This window comes from Telmatherina bonti (assembly GCF_933228915.1).
Source record: "Telmatherina bonti genome assembly, chromosome: 1".
NCBI lineage: Eukaryota > Metazoa > Chordata > Actinopteri > Atheriniformes > Telmatherinidae > Telmatherina > Telmatherina bonti.
Genome location: NC_136619.1, coordinates 47,467,578 through 47,487,713, shown reverse-complemented (window position 1 = coordinate 47,487,713; position 20,136 = coordinate 47,467,578). Strand labels below are relative to the sequence as shown.

The 20,136-nt window shown below is 47.4% G+C and overlaps 1 protein-coding gene across 1 annotated transcript in view; it reads right to left on the bottom strand.

Annotated features, from left to right (window-relative positions):
* pex16 (peroxisomal biogenesis factor 16) overlaps positions 1–20,136 on the bottom strand; it is a 52,587-nt gene that overhangs the window by 22,072 nt on the left and 10,379 nt on the right. Inside the window, exons 3-11 of the mRNA XM_079239630.1 lie at positions 17,769–17,845; positions 17,543–17,676; positions 16,245–16,345; positions 15,299–15,379; positions 10,752–10,898; positions 8,384–8,456; positions 5,450–5,569; positions 4,957–5,021; positions 1,228–1,282 (exon numbers count right to left, since the gene is read on the bottom strand). Coding sequence (XP_079095756.1) covers positions 1,228–1,282; positions 4,957–5,021; positions 5,450–5,569; positions 8,384–8,456; positions 10,752–10,898; positions 15,299–15,379; positions 16,245–16,345; positions 17,543–17,676; positions 17,769–17,845 — 853 coding nt within the window. The remainder of the gene's footprint in view (positions 1–1,227; positions 1,283–4,956; positions 5,022–5,449; positions 5,570–8,383; positions 8,457–10,751; positions 10,899–15,298; positions 15,380–16,244; positions 16,346–17,542; positions 17,677–17,768; positions 17,846–20,136) is intronic.

The following is a 20,136-nucleotide window of genomic DNA, read 5'->3' as shown; positions in this document are numbered from 1 at the left end:
AATCGGCTTCAGTCAGAACTAAAAGTACCAAATTATTTTAACCCTTTTGTCCTAATCTGTTTTTATTAAAAAAAAAAGAAAAAAATTTGTTTTTTTTTTTAAAGTCTTGAACTTAAAAATTAAACAAAAAAAGCTTTTTTGTTTTAAATGTATGGATTTTGTGTTTTTCTTCCATATAATTTGTCGTTTAAATGACATGAATAATTACAGTTTTGGTATTTTAATTCGGGAGTTTACTAATGTGGAAACACATAAATCTGTCATTTTTCAGGGTTATGACTGAGCTAAGAAAGGGTTAAATATTCTGGACATGACTGGAGTCTGCTTTAGGTTTATTGCCCTTCCATGTCCTTAAGAGGAAAAAGGTCTCCCAAAAAGAGACATTTATCATTTCTGAGACATTTTGCATCATTTTATGGTAAAAAAAAAAACAAAAAAAAACCACACAAACTTTAGAACCCTGTTGATGTGAGGCGGGTCTTCTGCCCCCTGGTGGACACATTGTGCACAGCAAACATTCCTTCATTTTCTGGACCCGCTTCATCTCGCAGGAAAGGGAGCGGACCCTATCCCAGCAGGGTTAGGGCGAGAGGCGGCGTCCACCCGGACAGCTCGCCAGTCCATCGCAGGGCGCACACCAAATATAAAACACTATAATAAATAGGAAAAGTACAGAAATTAATCTGTTAAATGGCAAAAAGACTTTGTTTTTCTTGGGAAGATTTATCTTCATAGAAATAAGTAATGACATGTCTGATAGTGAGACAACAACTGGTTTACTTTTTAATAATGAACGTCACCAAACTGGCATGTAAATAGTGAAAATAATTTTTATTATGTGCGGTGGTTTCTGGGGGGATATGAAAGAGCTCCTGTGTTCAAGGGAAAAAAGCTTCCAAAACATCGTTCCAGATGGGGAAGCCAGAACGGAGGTAAAAATCACCCCGAAGGACACGAATTCCCTCGAGCCGGGAATTTAATCCAGTTATGGGCAGTAAACTTCCAGCTGCTGACACCGACCACAAACACGTCGTCACGTAGCTGAAGTCAGAAACTGCAGGAATGAAAACCCATTTCTGGCATCGGTCGACGGGTGCGCTCGGGATCGTAAAATCCTGCCGAAACTTGTTTGGAATTATTTCAACATAATTTGATCTGATTTGTGGGGATGGGTGGGAAGCGTCTTAGTCTCCGGAGGACGTCCAGCCGTCCAACCTGCAGGTTTACCCCCAGTTGTAGAAATAGATCTTCTGCCAGGTGGGGAGGTACTCCATCAGAGGACCTGAAACACACAACCGCAGCTCAGTCCAGTCGCTGTTTTCATCATGACATCAACTAAACACCAACAGTCTGCAACCGGGGCTCCTCAGATCTTCGCCCCTCTGGAAACGTATCTCCACTAACCCAACTCCGGCCGCAGGTCTTGTGCTGACCTGAAGCACCAAAATCCTTTCCCGACCACAGAAAGTACAAGACAATCCTTAATCTGAGCATCTTTACAACATTATGAAACAAATGTGTGAAAATGGCTCCGGAGATCTGACGACCAGACAGCTCTCAGACTCACAGAAAGCAAGGAAATGTTTTATTGTAAGTTTAACCAGAAACACCAGGGGGCAGTGTTGAGGTACAACCAACCAGCAGAAGCAACAAACCACAGAAGAAGAGGAGGAACAGGAAGATGACGCAGACACCAGAAGAAGAGGAAGTTGAGAACAACTTCAGTGGTGCATTGCCGCTACCAACCAGTGCCAGAATGTGGACGTGAACTCTGCACTGCCCCCTAGTGGATGAACTGACTGAACATCCTTGGCAACGTAGAAGATGTCCGGACGTAGAGCAACGTTTGAAACATTTACGTCAGAGAGCAGAGACAGACTCAAGAACCACGAGTTTTGTGACTTGAAACTGTTGCTAATGTTGCATCAGCGTCTCACGCTTGGACCTCCATAATGTCGACAGTCTGGAAGCATCTGACGTCTCGCTGGATGGTGATGCAGACACGTAAAGCCTGTTGCAACAAAACATAAAGTGCAGGAGGACCCTGCGGCAAGCTGACCCCTGAAACCAGTTCTACAGCAGACTTCCAGACCCCGTTCAGACGGGCAGACGGGTGTGGCACGGCACATTGTTCTAGAGGAGGGGTGTCAAACTCCAGTCCTCGAGGGCCGGTATCCGGCAGGTTTTTGTTGTTTCCCTCCACCAACGCAGCTGATTTGAATCAAATGCATCCAGCAGCTTCTTGTCAACCTGTTTTCAAGTTTTGGTCAGCTGTGTTGGAGCATGGAGTCAACAAAAACCTTCAGGATACCGGCCAAGGACTGGAGTTTGACACCTGTGTTCTAGAGGGAATGAACAGAAATGTGCTCCGGGCCAACACGACCTCACACCTCCCCAACGCTGCGTTGCTCACCCCAACCCTTTCCGTTAACGGAGCGCCGATATTCTGTCGCTGTGTTCGGACGTCACAACGACTTGATCCTAAACGTCCCTTGGTACCGTTTCACATCGTGTCTGATCGGCATATGTGTGTAAAGGTCCATTTTCAGGTCTGTTGGAGCAGGAAACATAGAAAACCTGCAGTACTGTGACCTCGTAGGACCGAACTGAGCAGCCATGGTCTACGATAAACACAGATACGCAGCATTTCATCCGTCTTCTGGGTCCTTTACATGCATTACGCTTATTGCTTCCTGGTCTCGGAGAGTCCCTCCCGTTCCCACTCAGATCTGCTGCTTCTTTGTATCATCATCTATCTATCTGAGCCTCTTTCTCCATTTCCTTCCCAATTTAAATCATGGATCTGGTCAGCTGGTCTCTCAATGCAACAAATGGGGGAAGGGGAGCCCGCAGGTCCCGACGGAGTGTATGCTGCTGGATACGTGATGAAGGTCATGTGCCTGCTGCTTCTTTCTGTGGAGGATTTCTACACAGTTGGATTTATGATGACTGGTTTCTGCTGGTTGGTGTGCGGTTTCCTGGTGTCTCGCAAATTTTGGAAGATCTGTGATGGACTACGCAGAGCAACTAGCACTCAAACCAAGCGGCAACCTCCAGCGGTTAAAAGTGAAGCCGATGTGGAAATGCATAAACTGCAGTTCCCCCTTCATCCACTAGGGGCTGCAGAACACAGCGAATCCCCATAGACTCCCATGTTAAAAAGACCAACTTCACAGCAGAAATAAACATGTTTACAGCCTGGTTCAAAAATCTATTTTAGGTTTAATAGGTCAGGTTTACCTTCATGACAACTGTGGATGAATTTTTTCTAACTCGCCCGTTTAAAAGTAATTTCTCGAAGTTCGGCATATTTAGGGGCGTGTCCTTTTGATTGACAGGTACCCGATCTCCCGCTTCAAGTCAGAAGAACGTAGAACAACCGCGGTTTTTAGCCGGTTAACAACATGACTTAGCTTTAGCCTGCTTACCTCTGTTAGCTGGTTAGCTCCTGTTATCTCCAGGTTAGCTGGGTTAGCTCTTAGCTACAGAAAGCTCGGAGTTTGCTCGATGTCAATCATCCACCATGACGCTCACAGCCCTCCTCTCAGCTCCACCTCTTTGCCCATATTTGTATTTTCCGGGTGAGACGACATGCATGCCCCTGCCAAGATGGTGATGGTAGGAACCGCCCACCGAGCTTCAATTCAGCTCTTCAGAAACCTACGGGTGACGTCACGGAGGCTACTCCCATGTTTTATATATAGTCTATGACTCGAACTCATGCATGACAGCACTGGACCACGACTGGACCTGGTCGTGGTTCTGGAGCTCACCAGTCAGTGGGAAACATCATGGAGAAGCGGTTGCTTGGTTTTGGTGGAAACTGACCCGATTCGGTTGTTTCGGAGTCCGACAGAGACCATTAAGGACTCAAAGCTGAGCCAAACGAAGCTTAGCTTGACCCAAAACAAAGCTGTTATCTGGATCTGGCTCCCTGACTGGCCTTGGGCAGGCTGGTTATCACGTCTCCTGGAATGTAATGCTGTCTGACGCTCAGCCGCCCCTCCTAATACCCCTCCCTTTCTCAGGCTTTGGAACTTAATCCTCATCCTTAAACCTCATGTCATCTTTTCCTCAGGGATAAATAAAGTATTTTTGATTTGATTGATTACAGTAACTGTGGTCGTACCACTGGAAACCACATGGGGCAGTGCTGAGCACTACAGCTAGTGTGCAACCTGCAAAAGGAGCAAAGAAGAAACAACTGCAATGTATTTAATGGCCACATCATCCTCATTTCCTTCATCTCCATGATACTGTCTGAAACTAACGTCTGAGCACTGCCCGCTGCTGGACATATGGGCTAATAAGCATGCTAATGTAAAGAAAGCGGAAAGTATGAAGGGAGCGGCATTTGAGGCAGATATACCCGTTAACATACCTGTTAATGGGTACGTTCGCCCACCTGTAGGTTAACGTACCCGTTAACCTACAGGCGGGCGGATGTAGGTTAGCGAAAGTTTCAACGGAACATGAAGGAAATTTCACCTTCTGCAGGAGAACCAGCAGCTCTGTAGTGCAGATGAACCTGTCGGTTTCTAGTTCTGTACGACGTAAAGCAGCGGAACGTGAAGTCACACCACCGAGAACTACTGGAATATAACATGGCCGACTGGCCGTGAGGTCCGTGCCTCTCTTCTTCTTCTGTGGTGTTTGTAAGGCGTTACTTATCCCGGACGCGCCTGTCGAACAAAGCTGCTACCGCAGTTTTAAAGCTTTTTGTCCCTTCAGAATAAAAACAGTTATTTTAGTGATTAGAAACCAATAGAAACTGTTTTTAAAGACAGAGTCAGTTCGACACTGCAGCTGTACAGAAAAGGAAAACTGCAGCAGCAGAACACAAAGGGATGTCTGCGACGCACTGAAGCCAACCACGTTTACGCCGACGATACGTGGTGGCAGCAGACTCGGACCAACGAAAACCAGGGTTTGATGCACAACCTCTGCAGTACTTACGTGCCACAAGTCCGATTCCAGGAATGTGATCGGCCAGAAGCCGCAGGAGGAAGAAGATCTTCTCCCTGCAGATGAAGCAGCAGAGTGATCAGGTAACAACTGATGTGCAAACTCCAGTTACCACAGCAACCAGAAGCGGTTTTACGGATCACCATGGCAACCGAGCTTTACACGTTTAAATTTTTGTGTTTATTTTTATTTTCCAGTCATTGGTCCACAGCGACTTTCAGATCAGAGTGAGAACACTCCGACTGGCCCAAGTTGGGGTTCGGACACAGAGTCAGGGGAAACCTGGACGTTTCAGTTGAAAGACAACCGTTCTTCCTCATGATTTATTAGAAATCATCTTAAATACATCCCGTCACTCTTCCAACAGAAATGAAACTAAAATCCTTCAGCGTGAAGCTTCAACGCCTTCGCTGCAGGCATCATAAATGATCAGATGAGACGGATGGTGTCCCGTTCCAGGACATCGCTGTCCTCAAGTACTCACTCTGAGTATCTGTCGTAGAAGGGCGAACGCAGCAGGTAGTACAGCAGGAGGAAGGCTCTTCTCCTCATCTCAACCCGCTCCCATCCGTTCTGAAATTTAGCATCATGGAGGACGGCAAAGCTGAAAACACAAACAGCAGAAAAACATTCAGGTTGAAGGTGTTGGACACAACACCACTCTGCATGCCTACAGCAAAGCATGACGGTGGCAGCTTCATGCTGAGGGGTTGCGTGGAACTGGGTCTTTAGTCCAGGTGGACAGAACCATGAACGGATCCAAAAACCTGCACGTGTCTCCTGGTAAACCCAAGCTGGAGAAGGATTTCACAGGATTTCCAGAAGAACTCTCTAGAAGCCGCGTGAGCCCCTCCCCCGTCCAGAAGAACTCTCTAGAAGCCGCCTAAGCCCCTCCCCCTTCCAGAAGAACTCTCTAGAAGCTGCGTAAGCCCCTCCCCCTTCCAGAAGAACTCTCTAGAAGCTGCGTAAGCCCCTCCCCCGTCCAGAAGAACTCTCTAGAAGCCGCGTGAGCCCCTCCCCCGTCCAGAAGAACTCTCTAGAAGCTGCGTAAGCCCCTCCCCCGTCCAGAAGAACTCTGAGCCCCTCCCCCGTCCAGAAGAACTCTCTAGAAGCTGCGTAAGCCCCTCCCCCTTCCAGAAGAACTCTCTAGAAGCTGCGTAAGCCCCTCCCCCGTCCAGAAGAACTCTCTAGAAGCCGCGTCAGCCCCTCCCCCGTCCAGAAGAACTCTCTAGAAGCCGCGTCAGCCCCTCCCCCGTCCAGAAGAACTCTCTAGAAGCTGCGTAAGCCCCTCCCCCGTCCAGAAGAACTCTCTAGAAGCTGCGTAAGCCCCTCCCCCGTCCAGAAGAACTCTCTAGAAGCCGCGTCAGCCCCTCCCCCGTCCAGAAGAACTCTCTAGAAGCCGCGTCAGCCCCTCCCCCGTCCAGAAGAACTCTCTAGAAGCCGCGTGAGCCCCTCCCCCGTCCAGAAGAACTCTCTAGAAGCTGCGTCAGCCCCTCCCCCGTCCAGAAGAACTCTCTAGAAGCCGCGTGAGCCCCTCCCCCGTCCAGAAGAACTCTCTAGAAGCCGCGTGAGCCCCTCCCCCGTCCAGAAGAACTCTCTAGAAGTCGCGTGAGCCCCTCCCCCTTCCAGAAGAACTCTCTAGAAGCTGCGTAAGCCCCTCCCCCGTCCAGAAGAACTCTCTAGAAGCTGCGTAAGCCCCTCCCCCGTCCAGAAGAACTCTCTAGAAGCCGCGTAAGCCCCCCCCCTTCCAGAAGAACTCTCTAGAAGCCGCGTGAGCCCCTCCCCCGTCCAGAAGAACTCTCTAGAAGTCGCGTGAGCCCCTCCCCCTTCCAGAAGAACTCTCTAGAAGCTGCGTAAGCCCCTCCCCCTTCCAGAAGAACTCTCTAGAAGCATTGTGAGCCTGTAGTGAGTTTTTCCACTTTCATTTGGAGTAGAACTCCAAATCCAGACCTCCATGGGTTGATATGTTTGATTTTCATATATACGTATATGTTCAAACACTTAAATAAATAAATCAGTTTTAAAGTTTTATATTAAGTCCAAACCTATGCAGCCAGCACAGATTAGTTTGTTCTTAGTTGAATGGCTGAAGTTACAGGTCATGCTAAGGATCCCGCTAAGGGTGACGCTAAGGGTCACGCTAAGGGTCCCGCTAAGGGTCACGCTAAGGATCCCGCTAAGGGTCACGCTAAGAATCCCGCTAAGGGTCACGCTAAGGATCCCGCTAAGGGTCACGCTAAGGATCACGCTAAGGGTCATGCTAAGGATCCCGCTAAGGGTGACGCTAAGGATCCTGCTAAGGGTCACGCTAAGGGTCCCGCTAAGGGTCACGCTAAGGATCCCGCTAAGGGTCACGCTAAGGGTCCCGCTAAGGGTCACGCTACGGATCCCGCTAAGGATCCCGCTAAGGATCCCGCTAAGGGTCCCGCTAAGGATCCCGCTAAGGGTCCCGCTAAGGATCCTGCTAAGGATCCCGCTAAGGGTCACGCTAAGAATCCCGCTAAGGGTCACGCTAAGGATCCCGCTAAGGGTGACGCTAAGGATCCCGCTAAGGGTCACGCTAAGGGTCCCGCTAAGGGTCACGCTAAGGATCCCGCTAAGGGTCCTGCTAAGGATCCCGCTAAGGGTCACGCTAAGGGTCACGCTAAGGGTCCCGCTAAGGATCCCGCTAAGGGTCACGCTAAGGGTCACGCTAAGGGTCACGCTAAGGGTCACGCTAAGGATCCTGCTAAGGGTCACGCTAAGGGTCATGCTAAGGATCCCGCTAAGGGTCACGCTAAGAATCCCGCTAAGGGTCACGCTAAGGATCCCGCTAAGGGTCACGCTAAGGGTCACGCTAAGGATCCCGCTAAGGGTCACGCTAAGGGTCACACTAAGGATCCCGCTAAGGGTCACGCTAAGGGTCCCGCTAAGGGTCACGCTAAGGATCCCGCTAAGGGTCACGCTAAGGGTCATGCTAAGGATCCCGCTGAGGGTCTGCTAAGGGTCACACTGAGGGTCTTTAAGGGAGGGACAGTCTGTAAATATTCATTGTTTAGCGGTACTTTTGTTTTGTTTAGGTAAGACTTTTTGCCTGTCATCGTCTGATCTCTGTTGGCTTTTAGCGCCGCCAGACGTCTGAGGAGGAAAACCGGATGAGAGGAGACGCAGCACAGGTCGGCGTTGGGGTGAAAACCTTTCAGGTCTCGAAACAGAACGATGTGATGAAGACCAGAAAGGCCAACACTAACCCAGACATACTGACATGTAAATGAAACGTCCCCATCAGGAACATGATTCACACTTTACTGACTCCACGTCATTTAGAAACACGGTTGGTTTCGTTCATCGGATGCTAAATATCTGCTGATGTTCTGGACTTTTCTTTCTCACATGGAGCTGATCGCTTCCAAATGCCGTGATGGTGGCGTTGGTTTACCTGGACACTTCCAGGACTCCCGAGATGAGCCACGGCTTCCAGGACCGCTTCCCACAGACTCCGAGGCCGAGAACTGGAGTCAGGCGGGTCAAAGAAAACTCCACCAAAGCGGCGATGTCACACCAAGCGGCGATGTCACACCAAGCATGGTAATACACGACACACCCCCGCTGTCTGTACGGGGGGGTCAGGGGGGGACACGTGTGCAAATGTTCATGTATGAACATTTAAAATGGCTTCAGAGCTGAGAAGCTACATCCAGTTTAAAGGTTTCATCGCTCAAGACTGGGAGGACTAGGAAGACTGGGAGGACTGGGAGGACTAGGAAGACTGGGAGGACTGGGAGGACTAGGAAGACTGGGAGGACTGGGAGGACTAGGAAGACTGGGAGGACTGGGAGGACTAGGAAGACTGGGAGGACTGGGAAGACTAGGAGGACTGGGAGGACTAGGAAGACTGGGAGGACTGGGAGGACTAGGAAGACTGGGAGGACTAGGAAGACTGGGAGGACTGGGAAGACTAGGAGGACTGGGAGGACTAGGAAGACTGGGAGTACTGGGAGGACTAGGAAGACTGGGAGGACTGGGAAGACTGGGAGGACTGGGAGGACTAGGAAGACTGGGAGGACTGGGAGGACTAGGAAGACTGGGAGGACTGGGAAGACTGGGAGGACTGGGAGGACTAGGAAGACTGGGAGGACTAGGAAGACTGGGAGGACTGGGAGGACTAGGAAGACTGGGAGGACTGGGAGGACTAGGAAGACTGGGAGGACTGGGAAGACTAGGAGGACTGGGAGGACTAGGAAGACTGGGAGGACTGGGAGGACTAGGAAGACTGGGAGGACTAGGAAGACTGGGAGGACTGGGAAGACTGGGAGGACTAGGAAGACTGGGAGGACTGGGAGGACTAGGAAGACTGGGAGGACTGGGAAGACTAGGAGGACTGGGAGGACTAGGAAGACTGGGAGGACTGGGAGGACTAGGAAGACTGGGAGGACTGGGAAGACTAGGAGGACTGGGAGGACTAGGAAGACTGGGAGGACTGGGAAGACTAGGAGGACTGGGAGGACTAGGAAGACTGGGAGGACTGGGAGGACTAGGAAGACTGGGAGGACTGGGAGGACTAGGAGGACTGGGAGGACTAGGAAGACTAGGAGGACTGGGAGGACTAGGAGGACTGGGAGGACTAGGAAGACTGGGAGGACTGGGAGGACTAGGAAGACTGGGAGGACTGGGAAGACTAGGAGGACTGGGAGGACTAGGAAGACTAGGAGGACTGGGAGGACTAGGAGGACTGGGAGGACTAGGAAGACTAGGAGGACTGGGAGGACTAGGAAGACTGGGAGGACTGGGAAGACTAGGAGGACTGGGAGGACTAGGAAGACTAGGAGGACTGGGAGGACTAGGAACACTAGGAAGACTAGGAGGACTGGGAGGACTGGGAAGACTAGGAGGACTGGGAGGACTGGGAGGACTAGGAAGACTAGGAGGACTGGGAGGACTAGGAGGACTGGGAGGACTGGGAAGACTAGGAGGACTGGGAGGACTAGGAAGACTAGGAAGACTGGGAGGACTAGGAAGACTGGGAGGACTGGGAAGACTAGGAGGACTGGGAGGACTAGGAAGACTGGGAGGACTGGGAGGACTAGGAAGACTGGGAGGACTGGGAAGACTAGGAGGACTGGGAGGACTAGGAAGACTAGGAGGACTGGGAGGACTGGGAAGACTAGGAGGACTGGGAGGACTAGGAAGACTGGGAGGACTGGGACGACTAGGAAGACTGGGAGGACTGGGAAGACTAGGAGGACTGGGAGGACTAGGAAGACTAGGAGGACTGGGAGGACTGGGAAGACTAGGAGGACTGGGAGGACTAGGAAGACTGGGAGGACTGGGACGACTAGGAAGACTGGGAGGACTGGGACGACTAGGAGGACTGGAATGACTGGGAAGACTATGAGGACTGGGAAGACTGGGAAGACTGGGAGGACTGGGAAGACTAGGAGGACTGGAATGACTGGGAAGACTATGAGGATTGGGAAGACTGGGAGGACTGGGAAGACTGGGAAGACTGGGAGGACTGGGAAGACTAGGAGGACTGGAATGACTGGGAAGACTATGAGGACTGGGAAGACTGGGAAGACTGGGAAGACTGGGAGGACTGGGAAGACTAGGAGGACTGGAATGACTGGGAAGACTATGAGGACTGGGAAGACTGGGAAGACTGGGAGGACTGGGAGGACTGGGAAAAGGAGGACCAGAAGTAGGAGGAGGAGGTTTGTGTCCTCCTCCTGACTGACACAAACTGCTATCAGGTGACGTTTATTCGACCAATCAAGACCAGGCGTGTTGCCACGGTGACGGAAGGATACGGTGGACAAGTGGGCGTACGGTGAACACGCCCTCTGCGATGGTCTCCCAAACGCCCAGAGGCGTCTGCCTGCTGTCCAGTTTCTCCTTTAAGCTCCTCCCCTTCTTCCTCGCCGTGGAGGCACCGCCCATCCGGGTCTGCAAGGAAGCTGCAACACAGACCCGACGGTTACACCCCGTCCTTGCCGCCGCCATCACACACGTTTCAGCTCCATTACAACTTTTGTCTTGTTCTCGCCGATGTGTCGCAGAAGTTTTTTCTGGCAGGGTGTGATTGGTCGGACACTTGAGGTGGGCCTGGCCCAAAACCGGAAAGTCGCAGGTTAAACAGATTGTTTTAATGAAACAGCTGATCGAGGTGGTGAGGAAGTACCAACATGCACTGCCACGTGCACGCCCCGCCCTGCCCCGTGCACACCCTGCCCTGCCCCGTGCACACCCCGCCCTTCTGTCAGTTGCCCCGCCTCTTCTACAGGTTGCCCCGCCTCTTCTGCCGGTTGCCCCGGCCTGCCACATGTACACCCCACCCTGCTGCCAGTTGCCCCGCCTCTTCTACAGGTTGCCCCGCCTCTTCTGCCGGTTGCCCCGGCCTGCCACGTGCACACCCCGCCTTTCTGCCAGTTGCCCCGCCTCTTCTGCCGGTTGCCCCGTCCTCTGCCGGTTGCCCTGCCCTGCTGCCGGTTGCCCCGTCCCTCTGCCGGTTGCCCCGTCCTCTGCCGGTTGCCCTGCCCTGCTGCCGGTTGCCCCGTCCCTCTGCCGGTTGCCCCGTCCTCTGCCGGTTGCCCTGCCCTGCTGCCGGTTGCCCCGTCCCTCTGCCGGTTGCCCTGCCCTGCTGCCGGTTGCCCCGTCCCTCTGCCGGTTGCCCTGCCCTGCTGCCGGTTGCCCCGTCCCTCTGCCGGTTGCCCTGCCCTGCTGCCGGTTGCCCCGCCCCCTACAGACGAAGCTGCTCCTGGAGAATGGACCAGACGAAAATTATTTTTTCATGTTCTTGCAGTCCTGAGAGCAGAATCAAAGGTCTGGCTTGTCGTGGAGGATGGAATAAGATAAAACGTGCATATTATAACGTGAAACCTGTTTAATATAACATGAAACGTGCGTATTATAACCTGAAACGTGCGTATTGTAATGTGAGACATGCGTATTATAACATGAAACGTTCGTATTATAACGTGAAACGTGCGCGTTATAACGTGAAACGTGTGCGTTATAACATGAAACGTTCGTATTATAACGTGAAACGTGCGCGTTATAACGTGAAACGTGTGTGTTATAACATGAAACGTGCGCGTTACAACATGAAACGTGCGTATTATAACCATAAATGTGCATATTATTGCGAGAAATGTGCATATTAAAACATGAAACATGGCAATTATAACCCGAAACATGCGTATTATAACATGAAACGTGCGTATTATAATGTGAAACGTGCGTATTATAACGTGAAATGTGCGCGTTATAACGTGAAATGTGCGCGTTATAACATGAAACATGTGTTATAACATGAAACGTGTTATAACATGAAACGTGTTATAACATGAAACGTGCGCGTTACAACATGAAACGTGCGTATTATAACCATAAATGTGCATATTATTGCGAGAAATGTGCATATTAAAACATGAAACATGGCAATTATAACCCGAAACATGCGTATTATAACATGAAACGTGCGTATTATAATGTGAAACGTGCGTATTGTAATGTGAAACATGCGTATTATAACATGAAACATGCGTATTATAACATGAAACGTGCGTATTGTAATGTGAAACATGCGTATTATAACATGAAACGTGCGTATTATAACGTGAAACATGCAAGTTATAACATGAAACATGCGTATTGTAATGTGAAACCTGCGTATTATAACATCAAACGAGCGTATTATAACGTAAAACGTATTATAGCCAGAAACGTGCATTTTATAACGTGAAACATGCATATTATAACATCAATCATGCGTTTTATAACGAGAAATGTGCATATTATAACATGAAACTTGCGTATTATAACGTGAAATGTGCATATTATAATGTGAAACGTGCATATTATAACGTGAAACCTGCGTATTATAACGTGAAATGTACCTATTATAACTAAAAACCTGCGTATTGTAACGTGAAACCTGCGTATTATAATGTGAAACATACGTATTATAACTAAAAACCTGCGTATTATAACGTGAAACCTGCGTATTAAAACGTAAAAACCTGCTTATTATAACGTGAAACTTGCGTATTATAACGTGAAACGAGCGTATTAAAACGTAAAAACCTGCTTATTATAACGTGAAACGTGCGCTTATAACATGAAACGTGTATTATAACGTGAAACGTGCGTATTATAACCTGAAACATGAGTATTATAACATGAAACGTGCGTATTGTAATGTGAAACATGCGTATTATAACATGAAACGTGCGTATTGTAATGTGAAACATGCATATTATAACATGAAACATGCGTATTGTAATGTGAAACATGCGTATTATAACATGAAACGAGCGTATTATAACGTAAAACGCATTATAGCCAGAAACGTGCATTTTATAACGTGAAACGTGCGTATTATAACATCAAACGTGCGTTTTATAACGAGAAATGTGCATATTATAACATGAAACGTGCGTATTATAACGTGAAATGAGCATATTATAACGTGAAACGTGCGTATTATAACGTGAAACCTGCATATTATAACGTGAAACCTGCGTATTATAACGTGAAACCTGCATATTATAACGTGAAACCTGCGTATTATGAGAAACATGCGTATTATAACGAGAAATGTACCTATTATAACTAAAAACCTGCGTATTGTAACGTGAAACCTGCATATTATAATGTGAAACATACGTATTATAACTAAAAACCTGCGTATTATAACGTGAAACCTGCGTATTAAAACGTAAAAACCTGCTTATTATAACGTGAAACTTGCGTATTATAACGAGAAATGTACCTATTATAACTAAAAACCTGCGTATTGTAACGTGAAACCTGCGTATTATAATGTGAAACATACGTATTATAACTAAAAACCTGCGTATTATAACGTGAAACCTGCGTATTAAAACGTAAAAACCTGCTTATTATAACGTGAAACTTGCGTATTATAACGTGAAACGAGCGTATTAAAACGTAAAAACCTGCTTATTATAACGTGAAACGTGCGCTTATAACATGAAACGTGTATTATAACGTGAAACGTGCGTATTATAACCTGAAACATGAGTATTATAACATGAAACGTGCGTATTGTAATGTGAAACATGCGTATTATAACATGAAACGTGCGTATTGTAATGTGAAACATGCATATTATAACATGAAACATGCGTATTGTAATGTGAAACATGCGTATTATAACATGAAACGAGCGTATTATAACGTAAAACGCATTATAGCCAGAAACGTGCATTTTATAACGTGAAACGTGCGTATTATAACATCAAACGTGCGTTTTATAACGAGAAATGTGCATATTATAACATGAAACGTGCGTATTATAACGTGAAATGAGCATATTATAACGTGAAACGTGCGTATTATAACGTGAAACCTGCATATTATAACGTGAAACCTGCGTATTATAACGTGAAACCTGCATATTATAACGTGAAACCTGCGTATTATGAGAAACATGCGTATTATAACGAGAAATGTGCGTATTATAACGTGAAACCTGCGTATTATAACGTGAAACCTGCATATTATAACGTGAAACGTGCGTATTATAACGTGAAACCTGCATATTAAAACATAAAAACCTGCATATAACGTGAAACCTGCGTATTACAATGTGAAACCTGCATATTATAACGTGAAACCTGCGTATTATAACGTGAAACCTGCATATTATAACGTGAAACCTGCGTATTATGAGAAACATGCGTATTATAACGAGAAATGTGCGTATTATAACGTGAAACCTGCGTATTATAACGTGAAACCTGCATATTATAACGTGAAACGTGCGTATTATAACGTGAAACCTGCATATTAAAACATAAAAACCTGCATATAACGTGAAACCTGCGTATTACAATGTGAAACCTGCATATTATAAAGTGAAAAGTGCATATTATAATGTGAAACCTGCATATTATAACGTGAAACCTGCGTATTATGAGAAACATGCGTATTATAACGAGAAATGTGCGTATTATAACGTGAAACCTGCGTATTATAACGTGAAACCTGCATATTATAACGTGAAACGTGCGTATTATAACGTGAAACCTGCATATTAAAACATAAAAACCTGCATATAACGTGAAACCTGCGTATTACAATGTGAAACCTGCATATTATAAAGTGAAAAGTGCATATTATAATGTGAAACCTGCATATTATAACGTGAAACCTGCGTATTATATCGTGAAACCTGCGTATTATAACGTGAAAAGTGCGTGTTATAACAATTATAACAATGACTGAGTCTCACCCGATACAGGTGTGACATCAACGTAAAGAACTGAGGACTACTTGGTTAACTACGAACTACGAAAATAAAGGAATGGAAGTTGATAAATCAACATCTCACCGCTGCCCAGAGGCCTGATGATTCGTCCTGACCTCTGACCCACAAAGCAGGACTCTTCTAGATCCTCACCGTTAGCATCACCTGTGGAGGTACAAATGTGGACCTGAGCAGCAGCATCAATAGAACTTCAGCTGCATGAACATTCATATGAGTCCAGATCATCATCCTTCCACCGCCGTGCTTTACAGTTTGTTTGGGTTTGTGAGTCCAAACATCTCCACTTTGGTCTGGTCTGTCCTCGTTCACCAACGTCTTCTTGCTCTTTAGATTTGTTCTTGGGCTTTATTAAAGGAGGTTTTTTGCGAAGACCCTCAGATTCACAGATTGGTGATCTTTTATCGACTGAATTAACTCAATTTACAAATATCCCTTATGCTAACAGACACGGACAGAGGTGAGATTGATGCTAATGCAATGGGTAATGTTTATCATGCCAGTTAATGGTAAAATCAGGTAATGTTTATTATGCGAGTTAATGCTAACAACAGATTATGCTTATAAAGCTAGTTAATGCTGATGCAATAGGTAACTTCATCAATGACGGTGCCACATGATGGTGCAACACAAACTTCTGGATCAGTTTATACATTTACGGAGTGATAAGCGAGTGGTCGAGGGATCCGGCCTGTGTGTTGTCTCCTGAATGGATTTAGGAAGACAAGCTACAGAATTACATTCCTTTTTGATAGCGAATTGTTTCAAATGAATGACTAAAAACTACATTTATTTTTCTGCCAACTTTGTGATGTTGGCAGATGTTCTCTAAGATCATTCTGATGTCTTTCCTCCTTGGCATTGTGCTAACACAAACTGATGAGATTTCAGGCTATAAGACAAGCTGACAGCACAAAGCTAATGTGTCCGGTGGTGGACAGAGGTAGAACAACTTCCTCCCCTCAGTCTTTTCAGAATGTGTAAATACGCAGGATAACAACATAAAACTGACCTTCACCAACACATTCTGCACTTCTGTCCAGAGGGATTATGGGAGGTGAAGTCTGGAGGCCAGATTTGTAGACGAGAAGAAGAGCGATGCGGAAAGCTGCCCTGGAACATCAGACAATATTTATATGGTTGAACTATTATGAAATAAACTTAAAATGAGGCTTGGGACATAACACACGCAACATGTTTACAGACACACTGCTTTATAACATGTAATATGTCACTGGACTGCAGTACATTACACAGCCAGCAGGTGGCAGCACTCCCAAATGAGCTGTTCAACTGGGCTTCAAATAATTCACACTATCATAATTTGATGCTGGACGTCTAGTATCCTGCAACTTTTAGGCCTTGTCCACAAGTAGTCAGGTTTCTGTAAAACCAAATATCTCTTCCCCCAGTAAAAAAAAAAGACTCCACACAACCTTGTTTTTCAAAAACAAATCCATCCACACATATCTGCATAACCGCGTTGTTAAGCACATTCATATCAAAGCTTTAGGCGGCGGTAGCGTCTTTAATCCTGCCCAATCAGATTACCTTTCCATCTCACAACGCCACTTCCACCAAACAGGAAACATGCGTGATCTGGTCAGGTGGAGGAAAACAACTGTCCTTAATGTCGTCTTGGTAGTTTATGTGGAGCGGTATCTGAGCTGGTAAAAAAAAAACAGGCGTCTGGACAACAGATAACGCCATCACAGCTCCAAGGACGTCCATGCTGCTGAAAATGTAAGAGTTCATGTGTTCAGTAAGCGGCTTGCCTGCGGTTTTATTTTGAAAAGGCCTGACAGGAAGTCTGTGCTGTTGTCGGTGAAAGGTTGACGGTGCTGACTAATGATAAAAGACAGCGGCTGTGCTGGTTCTGCAGAACTTCTTCATGTTCTTGTTTTACAGAATATAAAAGTTTAGGTGCAGGAACAAGACCCTCGCTTCCATAAACAAAGGTTGCACATGTGCCATCATGGCGTTTCTGTTGCAGACGGTGACGTGTAAAAACCCAACCTCCGGTTATAAACGTCCACATGCAGACGGCGTGTTCACACATGAATGCATAAATCTCTGTTTTGGTGTGGATGACAGGAAGAATCAGAGACAAATATCTGTGTTTCGTGAGACACCTGCGACGTGTGGACAAGGCCTGAGTTTGAGCCCTACCCCACCACACCTGAATCAGATGAAGGTCTCGTTATCAGGTCTCTGCAGAGCGATGAGGGAATTCAGCCATTTGATCCCCTTTAATCTGTTTTGTGGCATTTGTTTAACAACACTAAAAGGAGAAGGAAGAGGAGGACATACTTAAAGATCTGAATGAGTGTGATCACCAGCCAGCGGCCGACTTCACCCCACAGCTTGCAGGCTCCCATCTCCAGGAAAACCTCCACATATTCCAGAACAGACAGCCAGGTGAGAAGCCTCTGCTGAGACAGAGACTACAAACATGCAGGATTATTTAATCTTTTCTGGAGTTTAAAAACTAAAATGTCATGTTTATAATGCAGTGATGAAGAGTCATGGTTCTCACTGCAGGAAGAGCACATCTCAGGCCTTTACGCAGGATGCTGTCGTTAAAAAGCACCAAAAGGTTGGAGGCAGAATACACTGCAAAGACACAGAAAAACGAGACAACAGCATTTTATTTCCACACTGTTAGCGCCTACATGCTAATCCAGAAGAGTCCATATGATTCACGCTGCAGCTGTTACCGCCTACATGCTAATCCAGGAAAGTCCACATGATTCAGGCTGCAGCTGTTAGCGCCTACATGCTAATCCAGAAGAGTCCATATGATTCACGTTGCAGCTGTTAGCGCCTACATGCTAATCCAGGAGAGTCCACATGATTCACGCTGCAGCTGTTAGCGCCTACATGCTAATCCAGGAGAGTCCACATGATTCACGTTGCAGCTGTTAGCGCCTACATGCTAATCCAGAAGAGTCCATATGATTCACGCTGCAGCTGTTAGCGCCTACATGCTAATCCGGAAGAGTCCATATGATTCACGTTGCAGCTGTTAGCGCCTACATGCTAATCCAGGAAAGTCCACATGATTCACGCTGCAGCTGTTAGCACCTACATGCTAATCCAGGAGAGTCCACATGATTCACGTTGCAGCTGTTAGCGCCTACATGCTAATCCAGGAGAGTCCATATGTTTCATGCTGCAGCTGTTTGCACCTACATGCTAATCCAGGAAAGTCCACATGATTCACGCTGCAGCTGTTAGCGCCTACATGCTAATCCAGGAGAGTCCACATGATTCACGCTGCAGCTGTTAGCGCCTACATGCTAATCCAGAAGAGTCCATATGATTCACGCTGCAGCTGTTAGCGCCTGCATGCTAATCCGGGAAAGTCCACATGATTCACGTTGCAGCTGTTAGCGCCTACATGCTAATCCAGGAGAGTCCACATGATTCACGCTGCAGCTGTTAGCGCCTACATGCTAATCCAGAAGAGTCCATATGATTCACGCTGCAGCTGTTAGCGCCTACATGCTAATCCGGGAAAGTCCACATGATTCACGCTGCAGCTGTTAGCGCCTACATGCTAATCCAGGAGAGTCCACATGATTCACGCTGCAGCTGTTAGCGCCTACATGCTAATCCAGGAAAGTCCACATGATTCAGGCTGCAGCTGTTAGTGCCTACATGCTAATCCAGGAAAGTCCACATGATTCACGTTGCAGCTGTTAGCGCCTACATGCTAATCCAGGAGAGTCCACATGATTCACGCTGCAGCTGTTAGCGCCTACATGCTAATCCAGAAGAGTCCATATGATTCACGCTGCAGCTGTTAGCGCCTACATGCTAATCCGGGAAAGTCCACATCATTCACGTTGCAGCTGTTAGCGCCTACATGCTAATCCAGGAAAGTCCACATGATTCACGTTGCAGCTGTTAGCGCCTACATGCTAATCCAGGAGAGTCCATATGATTCACGCTGCAGCTGTTACCGCCTACATGCTAATCCAGGAAAGTCCACATGATTCAGGCTGCAGCTGTTAGCGCCTACATTCTAATCCAGGAAAGTCCACATGATTCACGCTGCAGCTGTTAGCGCCTACATGCTAATCCAGGAGAGTCCATATGATTCACGCTGCAGCTGTTTGCGCCTACATGCTAATCCAGGAAAATCCACATGATTCACGCTGCAGCTGTTAGCGCCTACATGCTAATCCAGGAAAGTCCACATGATTCACGCTGCAGCTGTTAGTGCCTACATGCTAATCCAGGAGAGTCCACATGATTCACGTTGCAGCTGTTAGCGCCTACATGCTAATCCAGGAGAGTCCATATGATTCATGCTGCAGCTGTTTGCGCCTACATGCTAATCCAGGAAAGTTCACATGATTCACGCTGCAGCTGTTAGCGCCTACATGCTAATCCAGGAGAGTCCACATGATTCACGCTGCAGCTGTTAGCGCCTACATGCTAATCCAGGAAAGTCCACATGATTCACGTTGTAGCTGTTAGCGCCTACATGCTAATCCAGGAAAGTCCACATGATTCACGCTGCAGCTGTTACCGCCTACATGCTAATCCAGGAGAGTCCACATGATTCACGCTGCAGCTGTTAGCGCCTACATTCTAATCCAGAAGAGTCCACATGATTCACGATGCAGCTGTTAGCGCCTACATGCTAATCCAGGAAAGTCCACATGATTCACGCCGCAGCTCTTAGCGCCTACATGCTAATCCAGGAAAGTCCACATGATTCACGCCGCAGCTGTTAGCGCCTACATGCTAATCCAGGAAAGTCCACATGATTCACGCCGCAGCTGTTAGCGCCTACATGCTAATCCAGGAAAGTCCACATGATTCACGCCGCAGCTGTTAGCGCCTACATGCTAATCCAGGAGAGTCCACATGATTCACGCCGCAGCTGTTAGCGC